Raw genomic sequence first — 23,457 nt, 5'->3', positions numbered from 1 at the left:
AAAATTTTACAATTAAAATAAATAAAATGAAATTGACTTTGTAAAACTTACTTAAAATGACAATATAACACATTATCGGGACATATAGTATCGGCACGATTATTAGAATACATGGCCAGTATCATGTTTTCCAAACCGTAACGTATGGGCGATGTATACGATATGAGTCTCATAAAGTCGGACATGTGAGTCAGCAGTATCAAGAAGCCAGAGTAGATTAATGTGAAACAAGTTAAAATTGCCCCCACAAATGTGCCATTCTGTAATTAAATTGTTTCATGAATAATTCTTCAAATGAATGCATTAGTTTTCAAACACTTACCACCGGATTCAATATTGTACCCAATAGTACACCTAAACCATCAGCACATATTGTTACCATCATGCCGGTTAATATCATTTTAACATAACGTTCAAACTCTAAAGGCTGATCGGTCATTAGATACGTTATGGTTATATAAATGCTGGAAAAGATTATCTGCAATCATACATAAAATATGAAATTAATATTCGAAACAAATTCTCTAAATAAATTCCAAAACTTACATGCACCGGTGTTGAGGTAATTAAAGTGGCCAGATAAAATGTTTTCAATTTATACCAGTTATTAAATGATTCCTTCTTTATAATGCTAATTTCTTGGGGAACTGAAATTGTTAAAAAAATGTTTTCAATTATATCAGTTTTTGGAAAAAAAAAATTGTTTTCACTTACATCTCAATATGCCGGGCATAATGGTGGTATACCATAGATACAAAGTGTGCACCAGAAACGAACCAAAATTGGAGAATTGTTTATTGGCATTAGAACCAGAATCGCCGAACAGTAGGCCAATTAAAATGGCGCACAAAATATGAGTCAAGAGTTTTAAGTGTGTGAGAGTCTGAAAAGGAAAAATAATTAGTAAATAAATAGATTAATAATTAATAATAATAACAATAATAGGAAATCCAAAGAAATTGTTAATAAAAAATTCAAAAGTTCTGTAATTTTTATACCCTTCACCTTCGTGAGAAAGGTAAGGAAAGGATATATAAGGTTGCCATTCCGTTTGTAATTTCCACAATATAATTTCCCGACCCTATAAAGTATATATATTCTGGATCCTTATAGATAACGGAGTCCATTCAGGCATGTCCGTCTGCCTATCTATTGAAATCAATTTTCTGAAGACCCCAGATATCTTCGGGATCCAAATCTTCAATAATTCTGCCAGACATGCTTTCGATCGAATTTACTCGATATCAAATGTGGTAATTCGGCCCCAGGACAACCTTGATTTTTGACCAATATCTGGATTTAAGTCATTAATATAGACAATATAGATATCTAATGATATATATTTTAAAGACCTTTGCAACGACGTATATAAGACCATAGTAAGTTGGACATACAATGGGTCAAAGATTTAAAATTTAAAAAAATTAAACAAAAATTTTCCAAAAAATGAAGAAACTACTTTGGAAAAAAAATAAATTTTGTTTACCTAAAAATATTTAAAATTTGTATTTTGAAGTGTAATTTGGTGAAGGGTATATAAGATTCGGCACAGTCGAATATAGATCTCTTACTTGTTAAGCTTAAATTCACACATTTTTGAACTAGAAATACATACATAAATATTTGGTTTATTTTGAGGGAAAACGGTGCAAACAAAAATTGTGAAATTGTAGAATCCATAAATATAATATTCAAAAAAAGGTTTGTTCGTTAAAAATTTGAATTAAATCGGTGTAAATGTGTACGATGTTGAAATTTTAGCCAAAACCAGAGCATTAATAACATAATCAAATATTTGGAATCGGATGAAACAACTGGGAAATAGGTTTTCGATAACAGAGGTTGTTGTATCAATATCAGTGATCGGTAATCATCAAGGAGGAGGCGATTGTATCGTCTCTGAACTTGCACGGCTTCAGAGATTTCACCGATCGCCCTTCAATGATGTTCCAAACCCCGCAAACATACACTAAGCAGAGAGGAAGTTCGGCGAAACAGTCACAGCCGCTAGCTTCTTTCCAGCTGGTCGATTATTCGTAGTGTGGCTTCTCAGCAGAAGCAGCGGGACTCTCAGATGAGTTCCGAGGTGCCAACCCTGACTATCTAAGGATTGCGCTGTTGAATCGTGATAACATGTGTTCGGTACATCTGTTTGTATATCTGAAAGAACTGCAACTCAAGTTCAGGAGTTGGTAAGTTGCTCTCTAACTCGACGAAGAGGGTCACGATTAACTCTGCGGAGTAGAGTTAAACAAGTAGTTCCTCATGGCGGGGTCCTGTTTAACTACTACATATATAAACTCCCCGCATATTGAGACGGGACATAATATTGATGGCCTATGCGATCGTGTGAATGGTTAACTCGGAGAAATAAACAATTTTTTCACTGCACGTAGCCTGCAGCTATTTCCATTGAAGTCTTCAGCAAAACTCTTAACCACCTGGACGAAAGATGTAAATCTAAACCTTGGCGTCGTAGTCGATGAAGCCAAAATTCCGACTTTGAAAAAAACATTTTGAGAATCACCTTTGACAGCCAATTTAACAAGGTTCTCAAAGCGCTAGCCGGCAGCACATGTGGTAGGGATAAACAACCCTTGTTAGCTAGCTACAAGATGATTGGTCGGTCAGTTGGCCGAGTGAACTCGGGTCATTCCGGTGCGTAGAACCGGCTGTCGTGGGAATGTGGTCCGTCATCGTGGTCACCTACTCAACTAATCCTACTTCACGTAGTCCAATGGATTTATGAACCAACCCCGTTGAAGTAGCACAATTTCTTGGTCTGAAACTCGATGCAGAAACCCGAGATTAGAACATTGTATAGTTTTGGCTGTTACAACTACAACAACTCACCAACATGACAGGTTATTTATCAATAAACAACACGAATGTCAACGAAGTTGAAATTCGTAGGCCGACTACTGATCTATATCAATGGCTTCGGATATTCGTTGAGAAATAAGGACCATACTGAGGCAGCATATTTGAAACAAATATTTGATCAAATGCATTATATGTTGCTACTATCGCCTTCTTTTTCATCAGTTCCTCACCTTTTGATTGATATAGGTGGCGTGCAAGGAAACGTGAAGGAGGTTGTAGAAGAATTATCCCCAAAAACTTTCGGATTTTGCATCATAAAGATAAGTCTGCCTTCGATGGAGATGTTACGAATTGTTCTTACTTCCTTGGTCAAAGCGTGGAAAAGATGTAATGGTGGCCAGATATTGGATTATTTTGGCCCTACAATCATCTACGTATGAAACTATTGAGATATCTTGGGGGATATTTGTATTTTGATAGTTCGGAATCTAGAGTTTGACATCGAAGGAAAGAGTAGAATTCGTGATTTCATGTACAGCATGGAGTACTCTGGATTGACTGTATTAAAGGCTTTGGATAAGTTCAAAGCTCAAATAGTGCAAAAGCAACTTAATGCATTCTGGGTTCGCTAAGAAGAGCCTTATGTTTAGACTGTGGTCAGGGTAGCCCATATTCGCTCTATATTCATTGACATTATCTCTTAAATGCATTTTCGACCTTCGACTCCATTTAATTTTTTTTCCCCTTGTGTAAGTAAAGCTTCCTGAGACGGTTCATGTTTTACGTCGTTTGCATTTACCACGTGTCATTTAATTACATTCTACTATGATGAAGTTTAGCGTATACTTAAAGTATTTACTGTCGATTTATAACTCATTTGCGACCTTCGACACTTTTACATCTCTTTCCGCCACGTGTAACAATTCGCACTTCTAAAGCACAGCAGTACTCCATTAACTGATTAATTATAATGACTAATTTACGGGTTTTTGACTTTAAGATTAACGATTAAATTAAGTTTAATATACATACTCGTATGATGTTAATGAGTCGTCGATTATTTTATATTAATTTCCTAGTTGTTGTAAACAAACAAAAACAATACATTATTCAATTGCTGGCGAAGGAGTTAAATATACCCATTAAATAGTTTATATAGACATAGAGCTGTTCTTTCAATCTTAAAACATTTCTTATTTTAAATGTTTCATAAAGCATATTTCTAATTAGAAACCCCTAAACATGTAAATTTATCACTTTTTTATCAATTTCACCAATAAATCCCATTATCATAGGATAATTTCTACATATACGGTGAGCAAATTTAAGGTTATGAAGTTAATTGGCGTAAAAACAAACTGTTTTTTTTTTTTTGACAAATCCAGCTTTAGTGCTACCAATGTAAAGTAGAAATATGGTAATTAATAATGGAATATGATGTCGGGCAAATGCCTACCTCTAGCTCCTCGACAGGCGTCAGCACCAACAGAATTGTTTGGCTGGCTGTGTGTCTGGTTAGTGCCGACTTGCTGGAACCAAAGATAACTGATGGCAACATTAGCCAATCGTGTGCAAAAAAATCGTTAGTAAATTTTCACAATTTAAATTCGTTGTTCACGAGCATAGAATTCCATGCTTAAAATTTCCCAATTTTTAGTACAAACTTGGAAAATGTCAAGGAATGACAGCTCAATTTTTGATATTTCATAATTTGAAAGCCAATTTCCTTCATAACCTCAAATTTGCCCCATCAGACTGCAGTCAAAAACTTAAGTAAGAGAGTAATTTTTAATATTTTTATTCTTTCAACTTCGCCTCTAGTTCTTCCAAATGTCCCATATCATTCTTTAAGTTTGACTACAAATGCCAATTGATTGTATTTCCTTTGATCCTAATTGTAATAATAAAGTCTTCTAAATCTCGTGCAATACATACCCAATCTCGAAATATTTGCACATGACAACGGCCTATCAGCAACCATAGCCGCATCCATTCTGGCGGCGGATACATGTGCTTGTTCACCGCATGCGACAGTGATAAACGTTTTTTGCCATCAAATTGTCTCGTCGTATCAGACATTTTTACAATTTGTATATTATTTAAAGAGGATGATACCGATGATTCAATATCGTAATAGTCATTACGCCATTCTGGTAATAAGGCTGCCTTGGCCAAAGAATCTGTATAGTCGCCATAGTCACCATTAACGCATTCCAATACTGGCAGAGAAATATAAAAGATATTTACTTTTTTATATTTTATATAATTTATTATACTTACAATAATCGGCTGGATTATGATAAGATGGACATTCAAGACCCACTGATTTCAAATAGTCCACAGTTCTGCCGGGACTTCCTTGATAGGTGCAGTGGCCACGGCTCATAACATAAATTTGATTGAAGAGATTATAGATATTGCTGGAGGGTTGATGGATGGTACAGACAATGGTACGACCTTCATTGGCCAACAATTGCAACAGTTGGATGGTGTCAAAAGAGCTGGAGCTGTCGAGGCCTCTGTAAAATGGGCGCAAATAAAAATAGAGTTAAAAAAGGATTTATTTTAATTTCTGCTAATATTCTAATAAATCCAACTGGATATTAAAGGTCTGTGTTGATCGTACCTAACACCTACAGATTCTCTCTCAATTTTATTGTAAAATTTCAGCGGTCGTCAAGTAAACTGAGCATGTCTTGAGTTTATAGAAGAGAGAGGGAGAGGAAAATGATTCCAATCTCCTCTGCAAGCTCATGACTTGCGCAAGTAAACTTACACACGTCAATTTTACTTGCACAAGTCGTTAGTTTGTAGATGAGAGAGTAGAGGAGATTGGATATATTTTCCACTTTTTCTTCCTCTCTTAATATATGTAACTGAAATTTTGTAGATTGAAAAAACTTCCTAAAACCTCTCTTAAGTTTTTGTCAAATTTCAGCAGGTTTTTAATAAAACTAAGGTTGAAAATTTTGAATTTTGCAGAATATGCCGATTTTGTCTTGCTGATATTTTACAAAAATTATGAGAAATTCAGAAGGTAATCACTGATTTTTATTAGACTTAAGCTCTGTCTGTTTATTACACTTACGTGGTGGGTTCATCTAAAAACAATATGGCAGGATTATCAATCAATTCTAAAGCTATAGATAAACGTTTCTTTTGACCACCCGACAAACGATTACAGCGCGTATGTTTGGTGTTCGACAATTTCAAAGTCTCCAAAATTTGTTCTATCTGAAATTAGAATTATGAATTAAAACAATTAAAACAATTAAATATATTTGATGTGTTCCAGAACAAAATAAATTTTAGATTTTCTGTAAAACCTGTTAAATATTGGAATTACTTCCAACTCACCAATAATTTCTTCTCCTTTAAACTCATACACTCATTGGAGATTTTTAAACTAGTGGCCAGCATCATAGTTTCTTCGACGGTAAACAAGTTATAAAAATGATCATCTTGCATAATGTAACAGCACAATTTGCGGGCTTTGGGAGCATTGCCAAAATTAATGGTGCCACTGACACCAGTTTTTCTGCAAATTTAAAAAAAAATCAAGATATATTATTTAATTTCTTTGAATGCCCAGTAAATATTGAAAAACTTACGTAAATCCTGTTAAAATATTCATTAAACTTGATTTACCCGCACCCGATGGTCCCATAATGGCCGTCAATTGACCCGATGAGAATTTGCCCGAAATTCCCTTAAGTACAATTTTCTTTTCTAGAATGTAATAAAAAAAAAACATACAATAATATTAAACTTTTAACATTCTAGCTGCATGTGCTGTACATATTCAAAAGGTTAGTTGTTTAGATAAAGTGTTAATTGTTTAAATAAATATACAAATAAATAATACTACAATGTATTTACATACATACATATATTTTTTTTTTATTTTATACCAGTTTATAACATAGTAGGGTTAAAGAATGTTATTTAGGTATTGCTTATTGGAAACTTAAATAATTAATCTAAATAGAGATTGCACATTGGCTCTGATGATGGGTTTTAGAGAAAAGAAAATTAAAGGATGAAATAAGAGCTTTTGCTGCTAATGTTGACATTTATGATCTTTGGTTTCAGCAAGATGGCACCAGGAGAAACACAGCGGGCCAAACAACTCAATTGTAGCATGAGAAAATACCCTGTCCCTTAATTTCTCGCCTCTTTCATGCGATTTAACGCCGCTGGGCTATTTTCTCGGGGCATTTGAAAGGCGACGCTTACGTGAACAAACAACAAGCTCTGAATGATAAAATTCGGCAGTTTTGCAAAAGCTGGTTCAAAATTTGTTGAAAAGAGAGTACGTCTGCCGACAATCTAGAGTTGGATATTTGCCTGACATCATATTCCATTATTAATTCACATATTTCTACTTTACATTGGTATAAATAAAACTCAATTTGTTTATGAACAGTGTTTTTTTAAGCCAATTTACTTCATAACCTCAAATTTGCACCTATTAACGATTATGCCCTAATTTGTTCGTTCCGGAACGATGATCCAATTGTCGTTTAAACTTTAATTTCTAACAAATATATAATTGTTTGAGCAACATAATTTTGAGAATAAAAGAAACATTTCCAGCAGGAGTCAAAATCTAAACTCAGAAATTACAGTGGTTGACAATACAAAGGAAACTTTTCTATTGGATGTACGACTTAAAAATGCGGCGTATCTTTTGAACGCGGTTTTTGTTTTTAATAACTTATATACAATATCTGTAATTTTTTCTAACTTAGTTACCCCTGTCTATACTTCATAAATGGAGACTATACTTGATAATTTTTAATCTTGACAACCATTTTGACGTTTATCATGATAAAAATTTAGACAGGGATTATTGAACATTATAGTGTAAACAGCAAAGTTGTTTTTTGCTTCGAAAAGTTTTGAATTTTGTACCAACGAATCGTCATATGCGGGAAGTTTTGCTTTACTTCTTTAATTTGAGAAAAAAGTGACGCTGAGCACACCAATTTCTCTCCAAAGCTTATGGTTGATTTGTTACATGGGTTTCAACATGCGAGATGGTTTCTGCAGTACAGAAGTGGTGATTTTGACACGGAAGACAATGATCGCACAGGCCATCCAAAAACGTTTGAAGACCAACAATTGGTCTTCAAAGATTGTTGTAAAACTCAACAAGAGCTTGTAAAATCATTGGGAGCAGAGACCTGCGCCAAACGGCTGTAAGACGGCTGAGCCGAGCCGCCGAATAATTTCACAAGCCGCCGCCGAAATTTTTTCGGCTTAAATCGGCTTGAAAATAGCCGCCGTTTTTGATAAAAGTTCCTTAGGTCCCTTTCACACTAGGCAATTTAGTTGCGCAAGTCTCTTGCCCAACAACAAAACAGCATGCAAAATTTTCTTCTCCTTAACCCGAGATTACCTCTGGCATCTACAAACACAAGAGACTTGCGCAACTAAATTGCCTAATGTGAAAATTTTTGGAATTTCATTTCTTAAATTCTTTTACAATTTGAGTAATTATTTTTTTTGTCGGCTGACAGCCGGCTTTGAGCTGCCGCCGAGAATTTTTGGAGTCAGCCGCCACCGCCGTGAAATTTAGTCGGTGCAGGTCTCTGATTGGGAGCTACTCAAGCAGTAAGCGGCGAGCTGTAAGATTCATCCAAAAGCAGGAAATTGGGTACCATATGAATTGAAGCTAAGACACCTCGAATGTCGATTTTGCATGTCCAAAATGATGCTTGAACGCTATAAAAGAAAATAATTTTTGCACCGAATCATTACTTGCGCTTAAAACTGGATCCATTACAATAACACGAAGCGTAAGAGATCATATGTGAAGCCCGGCCAACCAGCCGAAACCACACAAAAGCCAAATATGGCTCTAAAGTTATTCTCTGTATTTGGTGGGAGCAAAAGCTGCTGAAATCTGACCAGACCATCACAGGAAACCCATACCGAAAGCAACTGATTCGTTTGAAGCGACCATTGGCCGAAAAAATGCGGCCAGACATGAAACCGTAATATTCCATCATGTGTTTGATGTCATTGTCGTGCTGGAACTCCAGTCACAGTATATTGTCTTATTTGTGTACTTGGGGTCGAATCTATTTCACTTCGGCTGTCTTACAAATGTTCTTTCATCACTGCCTCGTAAATTTTATTTTGATTCATCCGAAAAGAGAGCAGTATTCCAGTAATGTTAAAAATAATAGGTTTTTTTTTTCGCGGGGCGATAGCAACCAAGAATAAGAAATTATCACATATTCACATAGATTTAGTCTTCTTTCTTGCTGAAGTTTAAATGGTTCCATCGTTTTTTCAATGTCAAAAAGTGTAAACATGAGGTCTCTACACCTGAAACAATTGAAAACAATCACGATGGCCGATCGAAGATTGAAAGTGCGAGAGATTTTGAAAGCCATGGCTCAGTGGTTTTAATTTTGAATGATCACTTGGGTATGAGAAAGCTTTCCGTAGGATGGCTGCATTTGCTCACAATCGGGTGCACACATGTGCAGTTTCTATGGCAAAAATCCATGAATTAGGTTACGAAATGCTATTTCTCGAACGATTAAATCATCTCACAAACAAGTAAGAGTGCTATATTCGGCTGTGCCGAATCTTATATACCCTTCACCAAATTATACTTAAAAATTTTAAATATTTTAAGGTAAACAAAATTAAATTTTTTTTCCAGTTGTTTTTTTCATTTTTTGTAAAAAAAAATTTTTTGATTGTTATTTTAAATTTTTTTTTTTAAATTTAATTTTTTTTTTTTAGATTTAATTTTTTTTTTTAAATTTAAAAAATTTTTTTTGTGAAAAAAAAATTCGGGTTAAACATATTTTTTCCGATTTTGACCCATTGTAGGTCCAACTTACTATGGTTTTATATACGTCGTTGCAAATGTCTTTGAAATATCTATCATTAGATATCCATATTGTCTATATTAATGTCTTAGTAATCCAGATATAGGTCAAAAATCGAGGTTGTCTTGGTTTTTTCCTCATATCTCAGCCATCTGATTTTAAATAGCAAAATTCTCGAAAGCATGTCTGATAGAATTATTGAAGATTTGGATCCAGAAGATATCTGGGGTCTTCAGAAAATTTATTTCAACAGACAGACGGACATGGGTTAATCGACTCCGCTAACTATAAGGATCCAGAATATATATACTTTATAGGGTCGGAAATGAAAAATGTAGAAATTACAAACGGAATGACAAACTTATATATACCCTTCTCACGAAGGTGAAGGGTATAAAAATACTTATTTTGATGACCTCGACAAATCTTATTTTTTCAAAGGGATACAAAAATTGCAGAAACGTTGGACAAAGTGTATAGAGCTCGTAGTAGTAGTTGAAAAATAAAATGAATTTTTATCCAAAAACCTGTGTTTCATTCAAAAAGTCATGGACTTATTGACCCGCCCTCCTATTGTCACTCAATGTATATATAATGTGTAAATAGGACCAACTGACCAACAAAATATTTCCATCCGATTTTCAACTTTTATTCTATTTAAAATCTATCAAGCAGAGGATATAATTTATGATGTTTTGAAGTACTAAACCGAAATGATCGATAAAAACTACAAATATTTCCGTACTCTATGGACTCCAACAAAACAGAATTGCTACTTGAGAACCTCTGCATATTTTGTTCTTTCACTTTTTGTATCACTGTGTTATTAAATTGGTTAAATACACAATTCACGTGATTGTTCCCTAGAAAATCTAACACTATATATAACAGTTTTAATACTATTTAAACAAATGAATGAATGTATTTAACACCACGATTTAATAAAAAAAAAATTATAATTTTTTACAAACTGGTTTAAAGTGCAATAAATATAAACAAATATTTATCTTCATACTAATTGAAATTTAACTTGCAGTTAGAAAATAGCATTACATGTGTGTAAAATGCAAATACTCGTATTTCAATTTAGTTAGAAAAAGATTATTCAAATAAATTTAACTGTCATTTTATTGAGATAGTCCTACAAGTACCAGTATTATAATTAACTGTATATATAAAAAGTACCCACCCATTATTGTTTGAATACAAAAACCATCGGTCTAGCGTTTCTATACATGAGTTGTAATCAGCAAACCAATGGCCCAATAAACCAGTTTCCTTAGAAAGCATCTATTCTATTTCTATTAATATTTAATTAGTTGCATAATCAATATGATTTGTACATACATAAATATTTATTTTAATGTGTCTGATTTAGAAATCAGTAAATATGATTATTGGCTGCGACGTGAATATGACGGAAATTATTAGTGGGAGAAACCAAAGTCGGCATAAACGAATAAAGTAAACCGTATATAATAAATAAATATATCTTTCTTTTTATCCTAAAATACGAAAATTTCAAAAATAAATACAATCTGAAAAGAGACTAACTACACTTTTTGTTTAGTCTGATTCAAATAACATAAGATAGGGGCAGAATGGATATAAATCTGGCATTTCGGAATAAAATTTGTGTATTCGAGTTTAAGTTATTAAAATGGGCCCTACAAATGCACCAGGTGCGGCGCTAGGGAGCCTAAAAATTTGGGTACCTTGGACATGTAAAATTTTGAAACACGTGAAATTTTCTTGTTTCACATCCGATTTCAAAGATTTTTTCGTGTGCTATTTGTCTCTTATTATTTCCAAGTTATAGGCATTTCAAAATTGAAATTTTAAAATTTTGCCATACCTTGGTCCGCTTTTTTAAAAATGTAGGTCGTACTTTTGGACCGAATGGACTCGATTTTTTTTTTGTTAGACAACTAAATTATAAATAACACATTAATGATTTCTGTGCAATATCAATTATGGATCCAAAAATAAACGATTTTCAATTTAAATATTCAAAAAATAGTTGATTTTTGCTGTTTTTTGGGCGAAAAGTTAACTTAACTCTTTTTTATTAAAGAAAAAAATTCTTTAGAAGTACATAACAATTTTATGTTGTTCTGTAAGGTATCTTTACGGAGAACATTTTGGTATAAAAAATATGTCCTATTTTTCGAATATGTCGGTCCTACGCTCTTCAGAATTTGACCTATTTTTATCAAAATTTCAACTTTGGGCCACGTGTTCTAAAATCACAAAGCCTTGATGTGTTTCCCATTTTTTCCCAAAGTATTTTCCCAGCCCCGATGAAAATGTGGGCAAAATTGTAAAAAATATAATTTTTGGGATTTTCGGTCAAAATTTTAGGAATTGCGGGATTTTCTATGGCTTTTTGACAAGTTTTTTTTACACTTTGTTATTTAGAATGACAAATTTAAAAAACGTTGAAAATTTCATTGAGTTTCTAAAACTAAAATTTGCATTAACATTTTAATAGGATTGCAAATATTAGGAACAATTTGATCCACATTTATGCCGAACTACTGTTTTCAGTATCTCAATTAGATTCAAAAATAAGCCACTCCGTTTTTCAAAAAATATTACACTTTTTCGTACTAAAAAATTTGTATAAATTTTCTTAATACTATTTCATTCAACAACAAGTCAATGGTTCTGACTTAGTCACATTTTATAATAAAAGAAAAAATATAAAAATCTTTGAAATGAGCCTCCTAAGCGCCGACCCTGGAGCATTTGTAGGGCCCATTTTAATAATTTCCAAAAAATTTTGATTCTGTCCCATTGTGGAGTGTTAAAGTGAAGGAATTTCTGATGAACAAAATTAATAGTGTAGAAGGATTATAAGGGTTAATGTTACATTTACCCTCACTTACGAAAATGTTTAAATCAGTGGTCGGCATAAAGAGAACATGGAATATGAATTATAATAACCTGATATGCACTTTATTCCTGTGTTGTAATCTGACCAGTAATTGATGTTTGATTCTTTTTTGAAAATTTGTATAAACTTTGTTGACATTTATGTTGTTTACAGGTATATAAACGATCATGTTCATCCACTGGTGGCTATGAGTGCCGACCATTGGTTTAATAGATCTTTTGTGGATGGCAACTGAAATGAGGATGCGTTGTCAGTTTCCATTATGATATTACAGATGTCAACTGGCAACTATCATTTTCTGTTGCCAAAATTGGCAACGCAACTAAATTTCGGTTGCCAGCTGAGTATCGTAAGAAGACACCGGCCAAAGCTCAAATATGTTCCTTATGACTGGAAGCATACCATAGGCTGCTATGCATATCATTATACTAATCAACTTCAGTAGGACACCCCCAATAGAGACCCGGATAGAGAACAAGGTTAAGCGGTATTTACTAACAGATCGAAGAAGGAAAAGGGCATGTCTCCAATATGACCACTAGGATGTCTCTTAGACTTCCGGATGAATGGTTGTCTGGTTGGTTCTGGTTGTCTTGCTAGCTTCAGACCTTGTGTTGGCAACTGCCTCCTGGATATTAAGGTAATTTTCTATGTTCAGGCGGCGTTAAAAGATCTAAATGGCCAAAAGGTAAAATCAAAACATATACATGACTGGCTTAATAGAAGACTGTGAAGTCAGACTAGTTTGGGTACTAGGACACTGGGGGAAATTAGACTGCGAATGAGCCAGCAAGGCCAGTGCAAATATATTCTAGAAAATATGGGACACATTGATCAGGCGGCTTTAAAGGCTGTGAAAGGCCAAATGGTAAGATCAAAACTTATAGATAACCGTCTTAATAGAACACAATATTGAGGTCAACGAAACTGCAGATAAGGCAGGCACGAAGGTATCCTTAAGACTATAGGAGAAATGTGTGAAAACAACTCTGCTATAGGGTTATGGAATCCAACCAATCCTAGTTAGGTAGGTTGGACTACACAGTTTTAAGGGTGGAATATGGGAGGACCAGACTGTTATTCCATATTTACAGAAGTAGTACAAGGGTAATCACAGCAATGACAAGCAGAAAGGACGATAGCACTCACGCGATATCACCAGGTTGGTAAATGAGGACAAGCGAATTAAATGGTTGGATCATTTGAAGAACTGCAAATGATCCAACCTTCTTTGTCTTTCCCGACAAAGAAGGATGATAGGGTCGCGATTAAGTTTGCAGACACCATATCCGACCCTAAACGGTGCTTTTAGTCGACAATTTATTGAGCACCCCGTGAGAGACAAGGCGAATAGAAGTATTGTCCGCAAACTACATGATCTTTCAGTCTCGAACACACCACAACTTTACACGCCAACTGAAGTTAAGAAGCATTCAACACAGCTAAGCCTTCAAAGGCAATATGACCTCTTTTAGCATCAACATGGATGTAATATCCAGGCGAGCGTGGAGTCGAGTACATGACAATGGTTTTTAACCAGTCAGCAAGGAGCTTAACAATACCCGATATCTGAAAAATGAGTCGAGTGATCCCATTGTTTAAACCTGGGAAAATCGCGAGTGAGGGACAATCGTACAAGCCGATTTCCTCCAGTCACCTGTAGCTAAAACTACCAGCATTACCAGCATTATCCGCCATAGTCACTCAGATCTCACAGGGCTTAAATCAGCAGAGGACCCGTAGAGTTAAACAAGGAGTCTTCTACTTCTACCTCTTTAAACTCTCAGTGCCCCAACAGGGTGTGCAGGTAATCACCTATGCGGACGACTAGCCGGCAGCACTTGGGGTATGGACAAAGAAACCTACATACAAGACGATTGGCCGGTCAGTGGTTAACTATGCTGCTCCAGTGTGGTCGCCTTCGTTAAGTGATACTCAGTGGAGAAATATTCAAAACTGTCAAAATGCAGCCGTTACATGCTGCCTCCAAATTACCTCCGAACACCACCTTCACGAGGAAACTAAGGTTCTACCGTTCAGAGAACATTACGTCATGCTGACGCAAAAGTTCCTTCTGGGATGTCACCGGAGAAGTCATTTAAACTTCAACATCACACATTTGGAGTCTCCCCCGAGGCATGTCAGATAGGACCTTACAAAATACAGAGGTATATGCAGGATCCATTTGATCCCAGCTCGTATATGACAGCTTTGAACGACATTCACAGAGACGCTATCAATTCCGCGGTAGCAGGATACCGTATGAATGTCGTACTTGAGACATCAAAAACATGAGTCATTCTGGCATAACTAAGATCAGGATGGAGCAACAGGCTTAATGCCTTCTGGTCCCGCATAGACCGTGCCGTCCTAAACTTATGCCCAGCATGTGGTCAGGGTCCCCATGACACCCTCCACATTTTCAACTGTCCAGCCAGCCCTACTTCACTACATCCAGTGGATTTATGGACCCACTCAGCAGAAGTAGCACAATTTCTTGGACTTGATATTGCAGAACCACCAGATTAAATATTGTAAATTGTTCACGCTGCTACAACAACAACAAAGCACTCACGAAGCTATAGAGCAGACAGAATTACATATGTGGCCGGGTTCGAAAATTATACGAAAAATTAGAGGATATCGGTGGTTGGAAGCCAGAGGATCATCAGGGAAAAAAAAGTAACTTTAGGGCAGATAATATGAAACTAATGGAAGGGTAATTCTTTGGCTATATTCCCCTTTTACATATTCCCAAATTTTTTTTCATCGTTGAAGAGTTTCACAATGAACTCATTAGAGGTCTCCTAGTAGAAGTGGACCAAGTACACTAAGCTTGTGAACTAACTAACTGGCATGGAGGATCCGATTTCTTGCTATGGACTAGGTTTTTCCAAAATGTTCACTTTTATTTCAAAGTAATATGATTTCTATATTTTTTGTTTAGATCTCCACATTTCAAATTCAACAGTGTTTTTATAATTTAAAAAACATAGTTTTTCAAACTGACCTGTAACATAATCACATTACCACAATTACTGCTGTGTGGATCAGCGACTATAAACACAACGTTCACCAGGGCAGAATAACATTATTTTTTTTTTTTTTTGCAAAATTTATTGATTTATATTTTTACGTCAAATATAAATTTACTAAAGCGTAATAAAAACAAGATGCTACTTTTTACAACACAGACACAAGATTAGCAAAAACACGTGATCGAAACACAGTCATGGTAAATACATGTATAACTGATTATTTATTTGGATTTTTTAAACTAATATACAATCCATTATTTGTAGCAATTTTGTAAGCAAATCGGTAAGTGAGTCAAATTTCAAATTTTAAGATATTGCGCACAAAATTAATGTGGAAAACGTGGAAATTACGAAGAGTTAAAATTAATTTTGTAATTAGTTACTCCATGAAGTGGCTACAATCAACTGATTACGTTATGATGATTAGCTTATGATATAATATTCGAAAATCTTTAAATTCTAAAGTTATCGGGTTGCAATTAAAAATTTTAATTTTGTTTGATATTGATTTATATTTTTGTTGTTGTTGTTGCTTTTTAATTAAAAGTACACATTGAACAATTGCAAATATTGGCTTACATTAACGATGCATTTTAAAATCAAAATATTGACATAATAAAAAAAATAAATAGCATGAGAAAAACACTCAAGTCATAGAAAACAAATTGCAAATTAATTTATTTATTTATTTAAAAATGTTCAATACGACCTGTGTTAGGTAATTGATAAGAAAACAGAAATATTGCTAATAATAAATTAAAACGGTATGTTAATACAGTGGAATGTGGATGTAACGAACGTTGTATAACGCATTCAGAACAATTTTGTAGTCGATCAATATATCTTTCAATATCTGAACTGTTCAGCTTAAGTGGTTTACTAAATTCAAGGGTTGTGGGTAATGAGAATAAGAACGAGAGGTTTATTCAGTTAGTACGAGACTACTTTATTGTGTCCGAGGAAAATAGGTCACACAAGAATTTTATACCTTGCCAAAAGGTCAAAGAGAATCCCGCAATTCCTAAAAATTGGAGCGAAAATCTCAAAAATTGTATTTTATACAATTTTGCCTATAGGGTCCACATTTCCTTCGGGGCTGGTAAATACTTTGGGGATAAATAGGGAACACATCAAGGTTTCCAAAGCTGCTTTTTGTTTTCTGGTCGCAGCTTTGGGATTTTAGAACATGTGGCCCAAAGTTGAATTTTTGATAAAAAATAGGTCAAATTCCGAAGAAAAATTTTACATGTTTTTGATACCAAAATGTTTTCCGTAAAGTACCTTACAGAAAAACATAAATAAAAAACAGCAAAAATCTACTATTTTTTAATATTTAATGAAAATCGTTTATTTTTGGATCCATAATTGATATTGACCTCAAATCTTTTGTATATTATTGCTAATTTAGTTGTCTAACTAACAAAAAAAAATCGAGTCGATTCGGTCCAAAATTACGCCCAAATGCCTATAACTCGAAAATTAGAAGAGATAAATAGCATACGTACGCATGTTTTTTGAAGACCTAGCCGTGCGCTTTTCAAAAATATTAAAATCTTTGAAATCGGATGGGAACAAAAAAAATGGCACGTGTTTAAAAATTTTACATGTCGAAGATACCCTATTTTGAGACCCCATATCGACGCCACGGGAGCATTTGTATGTCCCATTTTAATAACTACTTGGCTACGCGTAAAATTTTATCCCAATCGAACCAGCCGTTTAAAAAAATTTCGATTCTGTCCACTGTACACTGTGATATTGAAGATAATGTGATTGCGGAGGAGCGTACAATGCAGGTCTCGGAATTATTATTATAAAGAGTTACAATTTTTAAACTAGAGTTACAATTTTTAAACTACTAAACGGCTTTTATTTGCAATCAAAAGTATCCGGTTTTTTTAAAAGGAAATAAACAAACGTTTTGAAAAGGTTAAAACGTAACAATACTATTCTGTAGTTTTACCAATACTATTGGTATTTGTTTATTTCCTTTTAAATAAACCGGATACTTTTGATTGCAAATAAAAGCCGTTTAGTAGTTTAAAAATTGTAACAACTCTTTATTTATTTAAAATTTACAACAACCGCAGAATTAAATAGTCATTTAATGTTTCATTATACACGTTTATAAATTCGCAGAAATACAGGCACACTTTATAATGCCACTATTTATAACACTGCCATCAGCACTCTAGATTGCTCTTTAACTGTCAAAGTTCGAATATTCTAGATCTTACTAATACATACGCTATCTGTGGTGTACTTTCTACAATGTTCTTTAACTGAATATTCCGTTGCCAACTTACGATCAATGGTCAATGTTAATAATGCCCACAGATATGTTACAGTTTGCTATTACAGCACTGTTATTTGAAAGAATTATGATACTTTTAAATCAGCCCTTAAAATCGTTACATTTGAATTCAAGTACAATTTCGTAACACTTTAGCATCAAACATTGAGAAGCAGACTATAATTTGGGATAACCCGGGTCCTGTGTCCCAAAGTGAATACATAAGTTACCAGACTGCTATTTTACCTCGACAAGAGTAGTGTTAGAGTGATAATAGGTATGATTACTGACCACTGATTTGTAAAGGCTAGGAATACTAGATGGGATAACGGCACTCTGAACTATTGTAGAGTGTACAGGGATGAAGAGAAGCAGGAAACTGTGAAGCATATTATATGGACTTCAACACCACAAGTTTAAGTGGTTAAATAGACAATTCGATGACAAATTAGAAGATGTTGGATGCTGTAGGTTAAAGAACATTTTTGGTATGTTTGGTAAATTCGGAAACCTTATATCTTCAAAACTAATAAAGATACAAACAAACTTAAAATTGCATGTTACTCAATTTAAAAAATAAGCTGACAGGTGTTTCGTACTTTTTCGAAATTCGAACCTTTTAGGGGAGAAAATGGGTAAAAACTGTATTTTGGTACTTTTTTCGAACCCTATGTATCTTTTAAACCAATAAACAAAATTTAAATCGTATTCTTTACTTGTCAAAAAATAAAAAACATAAGTTTGGTACTTTTTGGAAATTCGAACCCTTAAGGGATAAAAATTGTGTTTATTTTTGGCACTTTTTCATAATATATGTTTTTCTATAATTTGACATAGACATACGAATATATACTATGAGCTCCCACCACGATACAGAAATTTATTTGAATAAAATTTTACCACCGGGGATAAAAAAGGTACCAAAAAGGGGATAAAATCGGGAAAATACATTTTATTTGAAAATATTAAGCCAATTTTGATGATTTTTTTAACATTGGTTCCTGGATTCATACAAAAATTAACTAACAGTGTGTTATTTGGAACTCAAGCCAAGTTGTATATTGGGCCAAATCCGGGTAAACAGTTTGGTACTTATATTTAAATATATTTTTTCTTGATCACATTAACATAGATTTTAATCTATGTCATGTAGCATAAACAATTTTGGCAAAATGGAATATTTTTAAATTTTAAACTTGAGGGGAGTTCAAGGAGGAAAGGGGAAATGGGTACTTTTTTAATATTTTAAGTTATTTCACTTATCGACATTAAAGTTAGCTGATATGTATCTGAGTGAAGTTAGTATTAGGAATAGGGTATAATATTTAGGTACCAAAATGTGAGAACTGAACTATAGGTACTTTTTTATTCATCTAATGGTACTATTTTTTAATTTTCTATAACAATGGACTTAGGACCATGAAATTAAACATATATGGTCCTAAGTGAGTGAGAATTCTAGGGGGAGACTTTCTGGTACCTTTTCTTTATTCGAATGGTACTTTTTGTAATTTCTTCACCAATGAACCTAGAAACATGAAATAAAGCTTACATGGGCCCGAGTGGTTGGGAATCCACAAGTGGCTGCTTTTTGGTACTTTTTCTATATTATAATGGTACTTTTTGAATTTTCTATAATAATGGAACTAGAAATATGAAATTAAGCGTATATGGTCCTATGTGAATGAAAATTTAAGCGGATACTTCATGGTACGTTTTCTTTATTATAATGGTACTTTTTTTAATTTTCTATAACAATGGACTTAGAAACATGAAATTAAGCATACACGGTCCTAAGTCAGTAAGAATTCTAGGGGGAGACTTTTTAGTACTTTTTCTTTATTCTAATGGTACATTTTTGAATTTTCTATAACAATGAATTTAGAAACATGAGTACTTTTTAAGTACTTTTTGAATATTTTATAATAATAAACCTAAAAATTTAAAATTAGGCACACATGATTCCGAATGAATTTGAATTCACAAAAGGTGCCTTTAGTGATAACTTTCTTTTGCATTTTCTGTAATAATGGACCCAGAAATATGAAATTAAACATTTACAATTAGATTCACAAAGGAAGACTTAATAGTACTAATAGTACCGGGTCAGCTAGTGGTAGATAATTATGTTCGATTTGAAAGGCCAGTTTTCTTTATTATTTTCCTGGTGTTCTATATATGAAATTTCCTGGGATTGTCAGTTCTATTCTTTATATATTTCGATTCATCTTTCTTATCTTTTCTCTCCATGCTTTATTCTTTCTTGTAGCGAATCACAATGGACTCATGGGTCTCAGAGTGGAAGTGTACCTTTTATACTCTACACCTTCGAGAGAAGGGTATATATAAGTTTGTCATTCCGTTTGTAATTTCCACAATACAACCCTATAAAGTATATATATTCTGGATCCTTATAGATAGCGGAATCGATTAAGCCATGTCCGTCTGTCTGTCCTATTTTTGACCTATATCTGGATTACTATGTCATTAATGGCTATCTAATGATAGATATTTCAAAGACTTTTGCAATGGCGTATATAAACCATAGTAAGTTGGATCTACAATGGGTTAAAATCGGAAAAAATATTTTTAACCCGAATTTTTTTTTTTCACCAAATATTTTATTTCGCTGAACATTAATAAAAAAAATTGAAAAAAAAAATTTAAAAGAAAAATTCGAAATTTTTTTTTCAAAAAAATAAAAAAAAACACAAAAAATAAATTTTGTTTACCTAAAAATATTTAAACTTTTTATTTTGAAGTATAATTTGGTGAAGGGTATATAAGATTCGGCACTGACGAATATAGCTCTCTTACTTGTTAATATTACACTTCTAAACTAACAAACTCAAAAGCATTGGGTAGAATTAGAGGTAAATATAATATCGATATCCTACTATACACAGTCCATATTCGAAATCAAAACTTTTTGCCATTAACCCTTCAGTCAAATCTGACGCGACAATAGAAATTAATTAAAATTCAAGCTCAAGTTGAATAAACTGGCACAATATTGAATATATATTTCGCCCATTGACTGATGACTGTTTGTTCGTTATATGTAGCTTTGAATTTAAATCAATGACTTTATAAGAAATTTGCATTCAACAGTGTATGTGAAATACATTTATAATAAGCTATAATTGTTGTACAATAATTTATGTACTTATTTGCGATGATTTCTAACAATGATTTTAATTGAGTTTTCAAAGAAAACAAAAAAAAATTATACTAATTATATGGAAAATAGATGTCACCATTAACAACTATTGATGCAAATATATGTATTTAAAAAAAAAAAAAATATTGTAATAGAAAATACTTGTCAACAACTACAATAGTTAAAATAATTATTGACTTTGTTAAAAATTAAGATAATAAATTTAGAAAAATTAACTTAAGGTACGTTGACATCAATTAAATATTTAAATAGTTTGATATTTGACAGTATTCCGTAAATGTTTATGTACATATTTGATCTAACATGACTTGTAAGAGCTAGCAATGGCTTTTCGAAAACGTTTCAACAAAGTAAATGTACCTTTACTTGTTGTTGTAACAGCAGTTACAACAGTGCTGTGCCGATTGAACTCGGGTCATTCAAGTTCATAGAACTGACTATCGTTCGAATGACGTACCTTTTTTTGAGTTATTTGCGCAATTAATCATTAATTAAATTAAAATATATTTTCCAACTACATAATAGCAAATATTTAATAATCTATTGAAATTCAATATTTTCTCTTCTTTTTTTCAATAAACAAATTTATAAACTGATAAAGCCTTTAATTTAATCTCATTTAAATATACATATGTAATTCTATTCTATTTCACTTTTGTTTTATTCTATTCTAACAAATAAAATATGTAGTTACAGTAACCTACTGGCACACATTTTTCTCATTCGCTCATTTGTTTATATGTCATTTAACATTTAAACAGAATCGTACTTTAGTAGAATTTTAAATAAGAAAACAATATTTACTTTTATTGTTTATAATAAAAATAATAATAACTACATAAATACAATAAAATGCACACACTTCAGTTTAGCAATTCAAGTCAACTCTAAGCATCAGCTGAGTTTTATTGTCTTTTAGCACTAGAGCAATAGAATGAATTGTTTGACAAGTGATAATTTATGCACAAATTAATTGAGTAACACTGATGTGTCAATTTGACATTGAAAACGAAAGTGAATTGGTTTAAAATAAAGATATTTTGTTTTCAAGACTGTTACATAGTTTTCAAAATATAAATGAGTGAAATACATATCATGTTTTGTTATGATCATATAACGACTCAATCATTCATATCGATTCCTTGTTTGGTAAAAATTTCAGCCACAGCTGTTTAATAGATTCAATTGAAAAATAAATTTTAAGAAACATGTATCTTCAAAGTTAGTGAATTAGTGAGTTAAATGATGATGTTTACAAAAGATCTTGGACAACTGAAGACTGCTGTGGACGCTCCAACCGGAACTGAAAATGCTTTCCTGTATGTTAAGTGTTTAAATTACTTTGTCAATATATTCTTTGAATTATTTGAATTTGAGCTGAAACAATACATTTTTAGGTTTGTCCTACCCTCAACTTTGATTGGTTTTCTGCAAATAACTCTTGTATTAATAAATCCCTTTCTCAATACAAACTTTGCAATTTAATTAAGTTACCATATTCTGCCCAACTTTATTTAGTTTTATGCAATTAACTTTTGTATTAACAAATTCATTTCTCAATACAAACTTTGCAATTTAATTAAGTTACCATAATCTGCCCAACTTTGATAAATTCTCCTATAGTTTCTATAGGGAGGATCCATTTGAAAGCGGACAGCAGTGGGATTTACTATTAATGAAATTTACCAGATACTTAATATCCAATATGTTCCCCATATCAGTGACTTTTTCAATGGAAACTCATTTCGATGTAAAAATATTGTGATTTGAAAATTGAAAAATGTTTAAAATTGTCTAAAATTATATACAAACACCAGCATAATTTTTGACACCATTTTAAAGCTTAAATTGGTGTGAATAAAATTCTTTACTTTCAAAAGGTTAAAGTTCAATATGCGGATTATATATTTCTATGTAAAAAATACCAAAGATCGCGGTGTTAAAAATAAATGAAGAACACTCTACTATATTCGTGCAAAAAAATTCGAGGGAGACTCGATTAGTTCAGGAGTTATAAAGAAATTTGTCACGAAACAGATCCAAATATTTTGGTATTTCATTCTGGATTATAAATTAAGCTTCAAACCGAATGAAACACATTTAATTTTGGATACAATTCGGTAGCTCCGAACCCTTGGAGATTATCGAATATAAATAAATTTTTGGTAGACCTAAAGTGACCAAGTTTGGAAGGCCGCCCACTAGCCTCAATTTCAACTACGGAACCTTGAAAATCAACTCCGAAGCACATCAGACCTGACTGAGTGAAATTACATTAAGATATCGAGAATGGTTTAAGAGTTTCCGAATTATTCCCAAAATAAAATGTTTCTAGTTAAACCACTATGGGACGGAGGTAGTAGCTTTATATTACA

General features: G+C 33.0%; 1 protein-coding gene across 1 annotated transcript in view; it reads right to left on the bottom strand.

Annotated features, from left to right (window-relative positions):
- Positions 1-23,457, bottom strand: part of LOC135951797 (ATP-binding cassette sub-family G member 1) — an 80,458-nt gene that overhangs the window by 1,167 nt on the left and 55,834 nt on the right. The window contains exons 3-11 of the mRNA XM_065501521.1: positions 6,435-6,552; positions 6,181-6,361; positions 5,912-6,057; positions 5,104-5,342; positions 4,759-5,042; positions 715-883; positions 547-647; positions 323-478; positions 52-260 (exon numbers count right to left, since the gene is read on the bottom strand). Coding sequence (XP_065357593.1) covers positions 52-260; positions 323-478; positions 547-647; positions 715-883; positions 4,759-5,042; positions 5,104-5,342; positions 5,912-6,057; positions 6,181-6,361; positions 6,435-6,552 — 1,603 coding nt within the window. The remainder of the gene's footprint in view (positions 1-51; positions 261-322; positions 479-546; positions 648-714; positions 884-4,758; positions 5,043-5,103; positions 5,343-5,911; positions 6,058-6,180; positions 6,362-6,434; positions 6,553-23,457) is intronic.

This window comes from Calliphora vicina, chromosome 2 (assembly GCF_958450345.1).
Source record: "Calliphora vicina chromosome 2, idCalVici1.1, whole genome shotgun sequence".
Taxonomy (NCBI): Eukaryota; Metazoa; Arthropoda; class Insecta; order Diptera; family Calliphoridae; genus Calliphora; species Calliphora vicina.
Note: the sequence above shows the minus strand (reverse complement) of the source record. Positions and strands in the feature narration are given on the sequence as shown.